General features: G+C 32.1%; 1 protein-coding gene across 2 annotated transcripts in view; it reads right to left on the bottom strand.

Annotated features, from left to right (window-relative positions):
- LOC129234504 (suppressor of tumorigenicity 7 protein homolog) overlaps window positions 1–15365 on the bottom strand; it is a 71165-nt gene that overhangs the window by 20052 nt on the left and 35748 nt on the right. For both annotated transcript variants that reach the window (XM_054868504.1, XM_054868505.1), the window contains exons 9-12: window positions 12935–13049; window positions 11129–11201; window positions 10945–11047; window positions 554–704 (exon numbers count right to left, since the gene is read on the bottom strand). In XM_054868504.1, coding sequence (XP_054724479.1) covers window positions 554–704; window positions 10945–11047; window positions 11129–11201; window positions 12935–13049 — 442 coding nt within the window. The remainder of the gene's footprint in view (window positions 1–553; window positions 705–10944; window positions 11048–11128; window positions 11202–12934; window positions 13050–15365) is intronic.

Below are 15365 nucleotides of genomic sequence, written 5' to 3'. Positions count from 1 at the left end.
TTATTTAACGGAAAAACATCGATGTGGACAAGGGTGTGTATTTTTTTTCTATAAATATATATCATATATAGAACAGAGCATGATGTACATAAAATAGTTTTTTAATACATTGTCTTATTAACGTGGGTGAAACAGCGAGGCACAGTTAAAAATAAAGGAAAGTATAAATTGTTTCTCAATTTTATAACTGACCCAGGCAATGCTGGAGATTATTGCTAGTTATTTATAAATCTTTGAGCAAATTCATTTTGTAATGTAAGTACTTCACTTTAAATCCTCCTGAGGTTTACTCTCAAGAGAGAGAGAAGAGTGGATACTGCTACATTTCTTTTGAAATTTTTCTTACGCACTAGAAGAGTGATGACTTATAATAGATTTCATTTTCAGATACATGCATGAACTTTTCATTGACTTATGTTTTTAATCAATTACTAGTTTAAAACACATCTTCTTATAATATCTCATCATAAACTGAAAATTGGCCTGTAGAGCTTTCAAGAATGGTCAGTTTTTTTTTTCTTCTTTTAATTAAAATGAATTTATTGTTACTTACTGCCTTCCCATGTGCAATGCAGAAGATTTAAAGCTCCTTCAACCCTTTTCCAATGTGGCAGATGAAAAAATGCATAAGCTATGGCTTCACTATCACCTCTTTTTAAAATATGTTCAGGAGGTAATATAAGACTTTTCATTTCTAAGAGATACTACAAGAAACATTTATGTTAGAAAACAAGAAAAACAAAGTAATTTTAATTTCTTTCTGGCAATGCTTGCAAGATTTTTTTTTTTTAAATGCCCATCTTTTTTTTTACTTGGCAACTGCATTATATTTCTAGCAAAATTAAAAGCAACAGATTTCAAGCAAACATTTATAGCATATTTACTCTTGTTATTAAAAGAATTTAAATGCAGGAATGAAATTAAAAAGAAAAAAAAAATTGATAAAAAAAACATGTTTCTGACAAATTAAAGTTTTTTCATCAAGGACTGCAGCCAACAGAACAAAAATGTTCTTACTATCCTTGAATTTCAATGCTCAGCTTATAATTTTGCATACATTCCACATTTTTTATCCATATTAAATACTTAACAAAAAGAACACTAATAAATCATAATATATAAAAAGTTATAACCATAATACATGAAGCAATCCTTGAAAAAACTATGTAGTTAGAATGCATAGTATTTTAAGAAAACATGCAATAGTACAAGTGAATGAAAGTTTTTCAAAATATTGCAACATAATAAGTATAAATATTAATGTATATATACATATGTATACATTAGGGGTGATTTGGTGTAGGAATGTACCAGAATTTCTTTATGATACTGCTTTTCTGGAAAGATAAACTTTGCTTTCACATTAAATTGATCATGAATCAGGATTCAATTGATGTTCTGTTACTGAAAAATTTATGAATTCACCCCAGATATACACAGTAGCTGAAATGCTTCAACAAATTTAGAAGGATGATAGTACTCATCTAGACTACCAATAATTATGCAGGAACATATGGTCACATTTGCAATGCTGATGCGAGCCATGCAGTGGCGTAGCTAGGGTGGGGCCGAGGGGGTGGTCTGCCCTGGGCGGCACTTTTTTGGGAGTAGCAATTTGACACTTTTGCTGTGAAAAAAATTAAATTATCATACTTTCAATCTGCTCCCTGTAGGCTAAAAAACCATTGCTTTCCCTTTGCAAAAACAACAGATTAAAGGGCGGCAGTGCGCAGTGGAGGGACCTTTTTTTTTCTTCAGTAGAGCGATGAAATTTTGTAACTTTTCGTAATTAGATTAAGTTGATACTTGAATTTAAAAAAATTTTCTGGTACCTCTCAATGAATCAAATATAGTTTTTTTTTAAAGGAAAGTTACTACAAGAGTAAGAAATTGAGCTAGGGTGCATTCAAGGGTGGATTTGGGGGTAAAAAACCCCTCTGAAGGCAAGAAATTTAGAGAAATCCTTCTCCAAAATATTTTCTCGATACGCCACTCGGAAGGGTGCTAGGTGCTATAATCTATAATGTTTGACTTAACAGTTTAACAATGACACAACTAAATAGGAAACAAATAATATCAAATTATTGTTTTCTAAACTGTTTTGATTCACAAGTTTCTTATCTTGAAAACGTAGGAATGTTTACCCCCCTTTCTTTTTTGAGTGTTCTTTCTGCTTGCAAATAGAAAATATATTTGAAAAAATCATTTTCATTGTGCCAGTTTCTGAAAGAACTGGACTAAGTTGACTTGAAAAAGTATCAAAGGAGAGGGGGTCAAAATACTAATTTATATAACAGTGAATTTCACTGAAAAGTTTTTTAAAAATCATTTTCTAAATATATTCTTTTTATTTTGTAGCCTGTGCCAAGTTATGGACGTAGCATAATCATTGTTACTCTAAAATGTTCCAACTGTTGTAAGGCAAAGGAATATTATTTTAAACAATTTTAAACTATTTCAGGAGGAGGTCCAGCTACGATTCTCCCCTAACTTGGCCAATCATAGCCTAAAACGGCATTTTTTGGGAGTTCATCATCAAAACATTTCCTGTAGTGTACCTCCCTCTTTAATTGTATACCTCTCCAAAGATAACTTTAAAATTTCGTGCTTGGAGCCGCAACGTCAAAAATTTTCCAGTTAGAGGCAGGCCTCAGTCCAAACCATCCCCTTCCCCAAGCATTATCAAATATTGCCTATATCTGAATTTTTAGGTCTTCAATTTTGGAACATTTCCCAGGTAGAGACCCGAGAGCTTCGATCACCTCGTTCCTTTCTAGTGTCCCAATATATAGCTTAAACTGCATTTTTAGGACTATAAAATAGAACATTTTCCGGGGGAGATCTGCCTATGATTCACCATTAACTTGGTCAAATTTAGCCTAAAATGGCGTGTTTCACTAGTTCAATTTTCAAAAAAATCCCGGTAGAGAACCTCCTTTATCTAACAGCATCAAAGATAACTTTGAAATTTCTTTTTTGTAACATCAATGTCTAAAATTATCCGGTAACAGGCTTCTAACATTTCCCTCCCCCTAACGTTACCAAACATTGCCCATTTATGCATTTTTGGTCTTCTGTCCGTCTTATAATTACTGAGGAAGAGCACCCACCCTCTCTTCCAATGTCTTAACATATAGACTAACTTCAAAGCTTCAAACGTCAACAAATTTATAGAAACGCACTCAAAACGCCAGTCCTTCTCATTACATGAACAAATAATATAAAATGCATTTTTAGGACTTCAATTTTGAAAAATTTCCTCGCCATGCTGTTAAGAAAACTCTCTCTAACGTCACTTCCAAAGAAAATCTGCAATGGCGTCTTCAAACGCTCAATTTCGAAAATTTCCAGGTGGAGATCCCTAAATCCTCCCATCTAACATTACCAAAAATGACAATATTGCTTTTTAAAACTCAAATTCCGGAAATATTTCGGGTAGAGAGTACCCTCCCCCCCCCCAAACCACTTTCCCTAACGTCATCACAGGGACAACTTATTACGTCTTTTTTAGAAATTTTGATGGAACAACCTCTTTTGTCACCCCCAAACGTCACAAAATGGATTATAACTATTTCTTAAAGAAAGGGCGGCAAACTGAGGAACCACCCCGGGCAGCAGAAACTATAGCTACGCCACTGGAGTCATGCACACGAAGTCGGAAACTGACTGGTGTAAAACAGGTCAAAAATTTACTATGCAAAGACTTATAATACACAATTTTAAATTTTAAGACAGGTTTAAAGCAGTTGTTAAAAGTTAAGGCATGTAGCTGTAATATACAAGCTACAAAAACAACACAGAGATCAACAAAAGCTTGGGATAATGACTTGTAATTGCTTAGATTGACCAACTGTCCTTATGCTGCATGTAATACTGGTGCAGTACGTAAATTTTAACACCTGCTTTCAAACCTTTTTAAAAACTAAAACGTTCTCTAAAATCATCCTTGAGCATTAAATTTGAGACCTGTTTACATCCATCAGCTTCTAGCCTCATGTGCATATAGTGCTTCATCATTGCATTAGCATCCATATGTTCCTAAGTAATTATCTGTCATCTCGATTGGGTACTATATTGGGGCTCTTAAGTTTGTTGAAGCTTTTCAGTTACACCTGTATACATATATTTTAAAAATAAATAAAAAGAAAACTTTTCTGAATGATTTCAATGAAATATCTTTGGCATAAGAGGACTTTTAACTTAATATAATTTATCAATTAATCACACATAACTACCATACCTGAGTTTTTCAAGCTAAAAAGTGTTCCAAAAAGAAACAAAGAATAATTAGTACAAAAAATATCCAGTCCAAAAGAAATTTCTGGAAAAAAAGTAGACAATAAAAATTATTGTGAGAGATTGTGATTTTCGTTCCTTAATAATTTAGCTTTTACGAATACTATTCATCACACAGTGACAATGGATCATGTAGCTTGCTATGCTACTTACCAATAACAAAGGGAATTTTAAAAAAAAGCCAGCCCCAGACAAGTGCATAATAAAAGCAATAACCAATCTTAATTGTTCAAAAAAAAAAAAAAAAAATCCAAACTTGATCTTCTCAATATAATAACAATGTTGATTTAATATAAATACTGCATCAATTCTCTTTATTTTTGTTAAAATTTTTTTAATGAAATTCAAATTTTTAAAAAATGTGTCAGTGTTTAAAAAAATAATAATCATATCAATGAATTTATTTCATGTTCAAATGATGCGCATCAACACAAATGGGTGATTCTCCAAAAACTTAAACCTGACATTTTTCAGTCACAAATTTTTTAAAAATAAAAATGCTGACAATAATCTGAAAAAAATTATACTTACTCTTTGTTAGGAACTTATTAAGGGGAAAATAGAAGGAACTCTCTTTAACTATGATACACCCTCAAAACAGGGGGTCAAATTTTTATACAGCAAGAGATTGACAAGCAGCACCAGGAGAGTTACAAAATGAATTTCTTCATTAGTTATTCAAAATGTAACTATAGTAATAAAGAAATAACTGAAGCCTAAATCAAAAAGTACAGTTATTAAATGACAAAACATTTATGTAAAACTTCCCATAACAGACATCCCAATTTCTTCTGAGTACAAGTCCCATATAGGATTTTCTATATTATACTCTGAATAGCTTACACACCAAATAACGGACATTCATTTCAACGAAAAAAAATCTATTGCTTTATTAAAACTTCTTTAAGTTAGCCATGCACATTATGATAAAATTTACAAAAAGAAACGTTACTTTCTCATTACTTGCGAATTGTTTTATGGTAGAGGTGCAGATTAGCGGTCGCCACTCGCCAATTGGCAACCAAAAATTTTTAATGGCTACCAAAGATTTCAGCGCCGATCGCCACCGGGTGACCAAAGGGGAAAAAAATCCCCCCAAGTTGAAGTTATCGATTGCACTGTGCTTTCGGATCCAGTTTTTCATGCTGTGGTAATCACTAGTGTTCCCGCTAGCCCGTTTTTGAAGGGCGCAGCGCCATGCCCTTCTTTTAGATCGCGAAATGCGCCCTGCCCTTTTCAAAAATAAGAAATTGCACCTTTTGTTTTTAAAAAAGGCCTCAACCATCGTTTCGACCTGCCGCGATATCGGGGCAATTTTATTTGTCCAGCGATCGTCTGCAAAAACGCCAATGTCTTATCCTTGTTCCCAGAATTTCACCTTGAAAACGGCCCCATAAACAAAAGGGGAAGCAAATACCTAGGGGAAGAAGGGATGAGATTCTCAGAATTCAAAGAGGCTTATCAGTAGGAAACAAAGGCATGTTCTTCCCTTCTACTGAGGGCTTGTTTTTGTAAGGTTGTGGGAAGGAGTGGGGTCTTCTGGGAAGGGAGAGATCTTTGCTTCATTCCTTCCCATCCTTGATCTTCTGAGAATCAACAATGAGAAAGGGAATAGGACAATTTCCTAACATTTCAGCCCTTTGTGTCCGTTTTTCGTCTGCACGTGGAAATTAGGCTTAGCTAATTATAGCGCATTGCTAGTGATTGTGCAGCAATCTTTTAACATCTGTTTCTGGAAAGTTAACTTTCTGATTGTTTCCTAAGAAGAACATAGTACAAAGCTTACTGGGCTAAAATACAAGGGTATTTTTTTAATATTTCGAATTTTTAACCCCATCCCCCCCCCCCCAAACCGTTTGAAATGGAAACATCGCATTGACAGGACGTTCATTCAATTCTTTCCTTTTTGCTAAGTATTTTAATTGTCTTTGTATATGTGATTCATACAACAGATTATTTAAAACACTTATTGACATAATAAAAAGCATACTTTAGACTTATTTGCTTTTTTCTAACTGAAATAATCTTGCACTGTTTCTTTTTCATTCATAAATATTATACAACTGATTTTTGAAAAAATCACAAAATTAAAATGGCAAAATATTAAATTTTCACAAAAATTGTCTGAGATTAAAATCTTAGCTTGGCCCAAGCTGTTTATGCATTGCATTTAGGAGCGCATACATCTGCGAACACATTTGTGTTATGAATTTGAACAACTACAAGACTAGGAAATAGAACTCAAATAAAATCTTTTTAGTTTTGCAACTTGCTACCCCTGCATTTTTGAAGCACTGCACACAGTATTTTAAGTTAATTATTCTATTTGAAATGTAATATATTTAAAAAAGAAGAATTTATACTCATCACAATTTTGATGTCTACTAAAATACTTAATGGCACAATGCACATTACTAGGCAGTTTCTTTGGTAGGAAGGGGGGGGGGGATCAGTTATTAAATACTGTTCTTCTTAAATTGAAATTCAAAGGGTTTTGAATTACCTAGAATTTTTTTTTTACTCTTATAGGTAGTTAAAATTATGGCCTGAAAAGTGTTGAAAAACACCCAAAGCCAAGTTTCAGCATTAGCTAAATGTTCCTATGGAGTGTGGAAAATGTGCTTAGCTTAGTTGGCTTATGTGTGGGGGGGGGGGGTGAGCTAACCCTATTCGGAACACAAGTGCGTTTTCAGGATGAAATCACATTTAATACTAAAGTCAGTGGTGACGGCGATCAAGGTGGGGGGGGGGGAGGTCATGGTGCACACTAGACTATTTGAATTTTTGCAAGGTGTTTTAAGTGTTATTTCTCCTCTTAATTTTTTTTTTTTTTTGGGGGGGGGAGGGTTGAACTGCGCTCAGTTCTTTTTGAGTGGTGCATCATTGGTCTTGGATGGGGGGGGGGGGGGACACCACGTTGAAATAGTGCCCTTTTTTAAAAAAGGGCCCCTTTCAAAGGCCAGCACATTGCCCTTTTTTTCCTAGAGTAAAAATTGGTAATCACTCATCTAGACGCGACGTCACTTACTGACCTTCAAGAAAAGTTGAAATGTTGCCCCTCTCCTCGCTGATTCGTTGACCACGCGGGGGACTGACCCCCCCCCCCCCGCGGTCCAGCAGATATGATCCCCGAACCCAATTAAGGTCAACACCGCAGCATCTGCAGACTTGATTTCAGTTCTTCAAAAGAAGACAACCAGCATCAAGTCAGTTCATTTTTCATTATTATAGAAAAAAAATTTTTTTTTTTTTTGGAAAGATTACTGTAACGTGTGTGACAAACTAAACATGGCATCAAATACATTATTTTTCTGCTGTATAATACGCTATTGATTTAAAAATCAATTTTTAGAAGTACCAAATTACTTTAAAGTGGCCGACTTACACCGGTGTCATGAAACTTTTCACGACTTGCTTCGCGAAAATCTGCTTCCCTTGTTCCTTTTACATCTTGCAAATATTTTAATATATTTTTTTTTTTTCAATCTGAAAATATTTTGACAGATGCAGCGTTAAATTAGCTTATTTAATGTTTAATTTTCATGACTTTATTTAGGGAGCCATATTAAATTTGAAATCGTACTTCGTGCGAAAAATTGCACTTCGTGATTTAGATTTCAATCCTTTTACACCTTGTAAATATTAAAAATATTTCTTAAAATCGGAAGTTATTTTGCGCAGGCTAAATTTAATTAGCTTATTTCGTGTTTGATTTTAATGAATGGATTTATTTTTGGATCCATGCTTCCTTTGTAATCGTACTTCGCGGGGAACTGCACCTCGTGGTTGAGTTTTCAATAGTTTTGCATCTTGTTCATTTCTTAATATTTTTGACAAATGAAAGTTATTTTGACGTATACTACCTTAGATTAGCTTGGTCTATGTTCCATTTTAATAAAAGAATTAATTTTGAAGCCACGCTTCCTTTGTAATCGTACTTTGCGGGGAATCGCACCTCGTGGTTGAGTTTTCAATCCCTTTGGATCTTGTACAGATTTTAATATTTTTGATAATCGGAAGTTATTTTGGCACAGGCTGCCTTAAATTAGCTTATTTTTATGTTTATTTTAAAGATTTGATTTATTTTTGGAATCGTGCTTTCTTTGTAATCGTACTTCGCGGATAACTATAACCTCGTGGTTGAGTTTTAAATCCTTTTGCATCTTATACATACCTTAATATTTTTGACAGACGAAAATTATTTAGACAAATGCAACCTTATAATAGTTGTTTTATGTTCTATTTTTATAAAACAATTTATTTTTGAAGCCATGCTTCCTTTGTAACCGCACTTCGCGGGGAGCTGCACCTCGTGGTTGAATTTTCAATCTTTTTGCATCTTGTACAATTGTCTTCATATTCTTTATAAGCAAAAGTTATTTTGATGTGTGCTACCTTAGATTAGCTTGTTTCATGTTCCATTTTAATAAAAGAATTTATTTTTGGAGCCATGCTAACTTTGGAATCGCACTTTGAGGATAATTGCATCTTGTGCTTTAGATTTCCTTTTGCATCTTGTACCAACATATTTTAATTTTTTTGGCAGTCGGAAGTTGTCAGATTTATTTTAAGTTTTTTTTAAATAAATAATAAATGCAATTATTTTCGGGAAACGTGCCGACATTGCACACCAGTTTTGCTAATTTTTTTGCATTTTTTAAATACTTCAGAAGTTTTGATAATTGAAAGTTATATTTTAATAACTAAAAAGTAATAAATCCTGTTCATATATTTATTTTTACAGGCTTTATTTTAATCAATTTAATTTTATCCTAAAATATTAAATCTAAACATATTTTTTTTTGCTGTTGAATTTGAAATGTATTATTTCTATTAACGATACTAAATGTCGTATGTTGATAGGCAGATTTCTAGAGTAGTGGATAGCTACTTTATTATTAGTTCAATTCTAATTCAGACTTTTAAAATAACCATTTGTTCGCAAACTACAAATATTTTTCTAGTTTGTTTTAATTATGTGGTTTTGAATTTTAAAATTTGGTCCTACAAATTTAAATTTGCAAATATGTTGGCTAGGGGGATTCCATGAAAAGTGAAACCAGTAGGTCAAACAAATATTAGATTTTTAACATAATGTGTTCCTCCATCCTATTTCAATCCAAATCATTCTCAGATTTCTTCAATGAGAGAAGGAAAATACTTACCAATCTTCACTGGTACTGATTTTTATTGTGCTAAGATTTTTAATACATGGATATATAAAATATATGTACAGTGAAGCAGAGTTTATACGTTTTTGAAGGGACTATGAAAAAAGTGTATAAGGGGAAAAACGTACAATGGGTATGCATTAAAATGTATTGGATTCTGCAGGGACCAGTTCAAAAAACGTACCAAAGAGAAATGTATAAACGGTGCTTTTCTGTATATATATATGTGTGGGTGTATGTTTGGCTACCAAAAATTTGAAGTGGCTACCAAAGTTTTTGGTGTTGGTAGCCACTGGCTACCAAAGAAAAATACTAGTCTACACCTCTATTTTATGGTTCAAGAAATACAAACACAAAAAACAAAAAGGGAATCAGCAATATTAATAACATATTTTACTTTTAATTTAAAGCAACTGCGAAATTTATAGCAACTTCATTTACATACTCGAGCAACATTTAGAAAAACAAATGTCTAACCAATAAATCTCTTTTGGAACGCTTCCTCTGAACAAAAAAAAAAAAATTAAATAAGAATGCGCTGATTAGAGAATTATTGCACTGATATATTTTTTATTTATCGTTTGTCAAATTTAACTTCCTTTTTTTCAATCAATCTTACTTTCAAACTAATGTAATGGAAATAAATCCTTCTATTCTACAGGATGCATTACCAATGTTTGAGAAATAATGCTGGGAGAATGATTGCTTTAGAACACGAGAGTTTTCAACAAGTTCCATACAATTTGCCTGTTATGTAGGCCCAAGATTATATTTAATGCAAATAATGTTATTTTTCTATTCTAACCTCTTAATTCAAACACACACTATCAGTAGAGTTAAAATTTTTCGTTTAATTTAAAACAAAAATATTGTCCAGGAGAATTACAGCGAAAATGTTTCATACCCTATTTTTGAACTTCAAAATTTTAATGAGAACAGCAGACAAATCATATTAACAAAATACTCAAGGAATCCAACAAAATGGTGATAATAAACAGTTTTATAGAACAGCAGATTAAAAATTCCTTTTTTTTATCTACAATAATTGAACTCATTCCTACAACAGGAGAATGACATGAAAATCTGGGGACAAAGTTTAAAACGATGTACCTTGATCATTTAAATGATTAAATTTATTTAAAGAATGCTATTTTACACCTTTAAGTATGCTTAATTTTGTACTGCAAATTGAATTTGTGGAATGTTGATACAAAATTTTTAAATAATTTAAGTCCATTTGAAAAATGGATGGGGACACGCCAAAAGTGTGACTTTCTGGTTATTCAAAAAATTTTGTAGAAAAAACTAAATGAATTATTTTTAATAAGATTAGAATAACATCAGATAAGTAAAAATGAAAACACTTGCTAGGTTAAACAATTTTTGTGTTAGGCTACGGGGACATAATATTGTTAAGATTTTGGAGAATCACCCAAAAGACAACTGACAGGATTTCAAAAGTATCAAGAAACTATACTTTTGGCACATGGGGATTGAACTCCACCGCTCGATGAATGGCTTCAACAGCATTCATTTCTGCCGTACTCAGCCCTCTCTTTGATGCAACATCAGGTGAAAATCTGCTAAATGGAATGAACATGAGAATCATACAGACATTTAATACAGAAAAAGTAGAAACATAAGAAAAAAATTGTGCTTACTTATCACTGACGCCCCTTGCTTTGAGCAAAGCTGCTGTATAACAGATTGTTGCTGACTTAGGTAAATTAATGTCTAAAAATAAGTTAACATAATTTAAGCAAACCAGTATGGAAAAAAATGGTTATATTAATTTTACAATTTCTATATATTTCTTTCTTAAAAATAAAAAAGAACCACTGTATTGATATTTAGACACATTATATGTAGATGTGATGTGCAGTAATATTCCCATCAATTTTTCTGAGGGTATACTCCCAGTAATCCATTATGCACAATATATGTACGCAGTGGCGTCACTAGGGGGGGAGGGACAGTCCGCTCTGGGTGTCACTCATCTGGGGGCAACACCCAAAGTGGAATTTAAAATTTTCGAAAAATATGAAGCTAAAATGCATTTTTAAGACTAAAGATTTGAAAACTTTCCAAGGCGAACACCCCCTTTTTGCTGACTTTTGTACATTAGCCCCACTTAAAATTTCATAAAACATGAATGAAGTTGTTTCTGAAAACTTAATTTCATGTTTGCATGTTTACATATGAAATGAAATGAAAGAAAGGGGGGCTCAACCAAACCAAGCACTGCAACCAGAGGTCTATTGTACTAGTCTTCAAACAAAAGTCCTAAACAGGGTTCATACTCTTCAAGGAGAAAATTCAAGCACTTTTCAAGGCCAAAAAATTATTCTTCAAGGCATATTATACTAAAAATATTGCATGCAGATTTCATATGCTGCAAACATAGAAACAAGGCAATAATACAAAAAAAAGTCACATTAGCTAAATACATTAGAAACATTTTCTGTAGTGCATATTTTGTACTAATCCTAGCAATTGCAGTGGCATATGCATTTGTCAAGAGGTCATTCTCATCATTGTGGCTTATCATAGCATATTTAATGGCAACTATGGATAAAAATTAGTTTCTCAATATTACTCTAATGCATTATTTTAGCCATATTTTTACAGGCATCAATAAAGAGTTTTAAGCTTTGCAAAAACAGTTAGTAAAAAAAGAATTAGGTTTAATGCTTTAAAAAAAAATATTACAATTTTTTTTTTTTGTTCTCTATACGTATGTATTTTTATTTCATTATTTTTACTTACAATTGGATATTGGCTGAATATTCAAATGTAGAGGTCACTCTTTTTACTCATTGGATCCCTTGCCGATTTTATCTACATTTCGCGAACCCAGTACCAAGGGCTAGTTCCAAAACTTGTAAGGCAGTAATATTTACATTCAATGTTAAAATGAATTAAAAGGTAAAGTTTCATACAAGGCATTCTAAAACCATCAGATAAAAGCAAATAATGCAAACGTCAAGGGATGAGTAAAAGTTTACCAGATAGTAGTTTTACATTGTAAATTTTAGAATGCTTGATATTGAATGTTTTAAGTCCACTTCAACATATTTGATATCTAACTTGGAGAAATTGACAGTGTTTACTGCAGAGTGGACAATTAAAAGAAAAAAAAAACAATTTAACTTTTTTCATATTTTTATTAATTTAAATGGCAAAAAATGCAATTCTGGCAATATTACAACATACAATGTGTACAAACATTACTGTACGGAGGCAAATGGTTGAACCTAGATTAAGACCACTTTCTCATGAAGTAAAATAAGATTTGAACTAATTTCTGATAGTGTAAATAAACCCCCTATTAAAAAAAAAAAAAGATAAATATCACCGTTTTTGTCCTCAACAGCTCACATAAGTCATACTAACTACTCAGCTTTCTTGATTGTACAACATTAATTGAAGTTAAAAACTTTATGGGAGAAAAAGAAAAATTGACATACCATCATATTTGGCTAAAACTGCTTGAACATCAGCATATGCTTGCATTTCTAATTGTGCTTCAATCAGATTTTCATGAATATTGAATACATTCATCATAGGAAATTCTTTAATCAGCTAAAAAAGTAACAAAGCTACTAATGCATTTCTCTATAATTTTACATTGAACAAGAAAATAAACTGTTTGAATCAATATCTAAGAAATAAGTACTTGAGAAAAGTTCAACAATAATTCAAAAACGGGGGGGGGGGGGGGGGAGGGGAGGACTGTAAAAAGATTTCTGAAAGGCATGTGTAATTTCACATAAAAATAAGACTGCAACTCTTGACACTTGATTCTTAAACCATTACTATTCTTACATTCAATATGTAGCAAAAAGAAAACAAATCTTGAATAGGCAAATTAAAATCGACACACAACCAAATACATAAATAGTAATGCAATGTTTAAAAAATCAAATTTTAATCATTTTAAATAGTATATTAGTTTAACAGCACGTGTATTAAAATAGTTTTACTTACAGGCATTTAAAACCATCAAAACATAAAAACCTTTAATTCTAATAATACACAATAGGCTAATTAACTTTTCATATTCCAACATACATATGTTCTAACAACAACACAGGATATTACCAAAAAAAAAAAAAAAGCTTTTGAAAGCTTGTCACAGTTTTAAAAAGAGCACTTCTTTAGTTAATTACGACTGAATTAAGCTAGAGCAGTGGTCAGTAACCTTTCTGGGCTTAAGAGCTACTTATTTATAAGATGTGAATATTTTTCTTTGAAAGAGTCGAACATTAGTATAGACATCACTAATACAATAAAAGGAACAATTTAATAATCATCAGCTGCGAAACTTGCATTCAATGCGAAAGCAAAGCATTTATTTTACCTAGTAGCAGGACATAAAATTTAGTGTCTTAAAGAAAACACAGCAACTTTTTTTTAAACTAATTAAATTAAATTAGTTCAAAACCGAATTTTAGAGAGTCAAAATTCAAATGAAATGCAAAAAATAAAACTGAAATGCAGTTATGAAACAATAGTGAGGTTTTTAGCAACTTCAAGACTTCCGTCATTAAGAGTCATTTCTTTTTAAAGCTGGACACTTTAAATAGTTGATGTCTTCAATTTTCGTAAAAAGTTCAGGATATGTTAGAGGTGCTATGAAAAGAAAAAGTGAAGTTTATTTTTCTAAAAGACTGATTTGTTTGTCCTTGAGTAGGGGTCAAAGATTAAGGTCATGAAAAAAAGAGCTAAATATATTATTGCATTACTTCAAAAGCAATGACTGAACCAAGCCAATTCTTTTAAATAAGGATACTACTTGATACTAGATACATGCTAGCATAAATATTTCGGTGGCTCACTCATGGCTTTAAGGGCAAAGGTGAATTGAAACTGCTACGTTTTTTTTTTTTCTTTTTTTTGCCTTGTAAAGGCCCGGATATCTGCTAAAAGCCGTGAGTAACCTTCGGAAATAAGTACAGTAAAACCTGTAAAGTTTACCACCTTTGTAAGTTGACCACCTGTCTACGTTGACCGCTTTTGTCAGGAACGGAATTTATCCTATCTTATATAATGAAGGAAAACCTCTGTAACTTGACCACCTCTCTATCTTGACCACTTGTCTATCTTGACCACTAATGTACACCAAATTTGGTTTGGAATACAGTAAAAAACCCTTTGTAAGTTGACCACTTGGTTTATTTTTTAAAACTTAATGTAGCAAATTCTTTTATTTTATATTATTATTTACTTTAAATCTTTCCAAGAATATTTTCGATGCCAGACCAGCATTTTACCAACTAAATAAAACAGCAGCATAACTAAACCTCCTTGTGAGTTTAACCACATGGGAAAACTACTAAGAACCCTTTTATTCTCCAAACTTGTTTTTCTTTTCTTCTGTTTGAGATTGCCTTTTGTACTCTCTGTTCAATGAAAACATGTGTCAGTAGAAAAGTACAAAGTATTTTTTTACAGTTGCAATATTTTGTGGCCACACTGGAATTGTGCTAAAGAGTAAAGTTACTTGCATTGCAGTATTTCTGGTGCAAGGGATTAAGAGATAGGACACATTTTCATTTTCAACTGCCTTTTTGAACTATGAGAGACCATCTTGTTCTTTGTGTAATAGTTTTACGTAAAATGGCTTCAAAAAGAAAGTTAGTTGAACTTGAGATTGATAAAAAGTATGAAATATTAAAATTAATTGAAATGGGAGAAATCCAGAGAAAATTAGCCGACACATATGGAAATTCTAAAACTAGTGTCTAATAAGTGCGCCAAACTTCAATAAGGAATTATTTTGTTTAACAATAGATCATCATGGTTATAAATGTATATGAAAAAAAAAAAAAAAAGCGAAAATTTTGTTATTTTTGAATAGCTATAAATTTTTAGGAACTATTAATATCAAACAAGTAA

The sequence above is a fragment of the Uloborus diversus genome, chromosome 1 (assembly GCF_026930045.1).
Source record: "Uloborus diversus isolate 005 chromosome 1, Udiv.v.3.1, whole genome shotgun sequence".
In the NCBI taxonomy this organism is placed as follows: Eukaryota; Metazoa; Arthropoda; class Arachnida; order Araneae; family Uloboridae; genus Uloborus; species Uloborus diversus.
The sequence above is the reverse complement of the archived record's forward strand: the minus strand, read 5'-3'. Positions and strand labels throughout refer to the sequence as shown.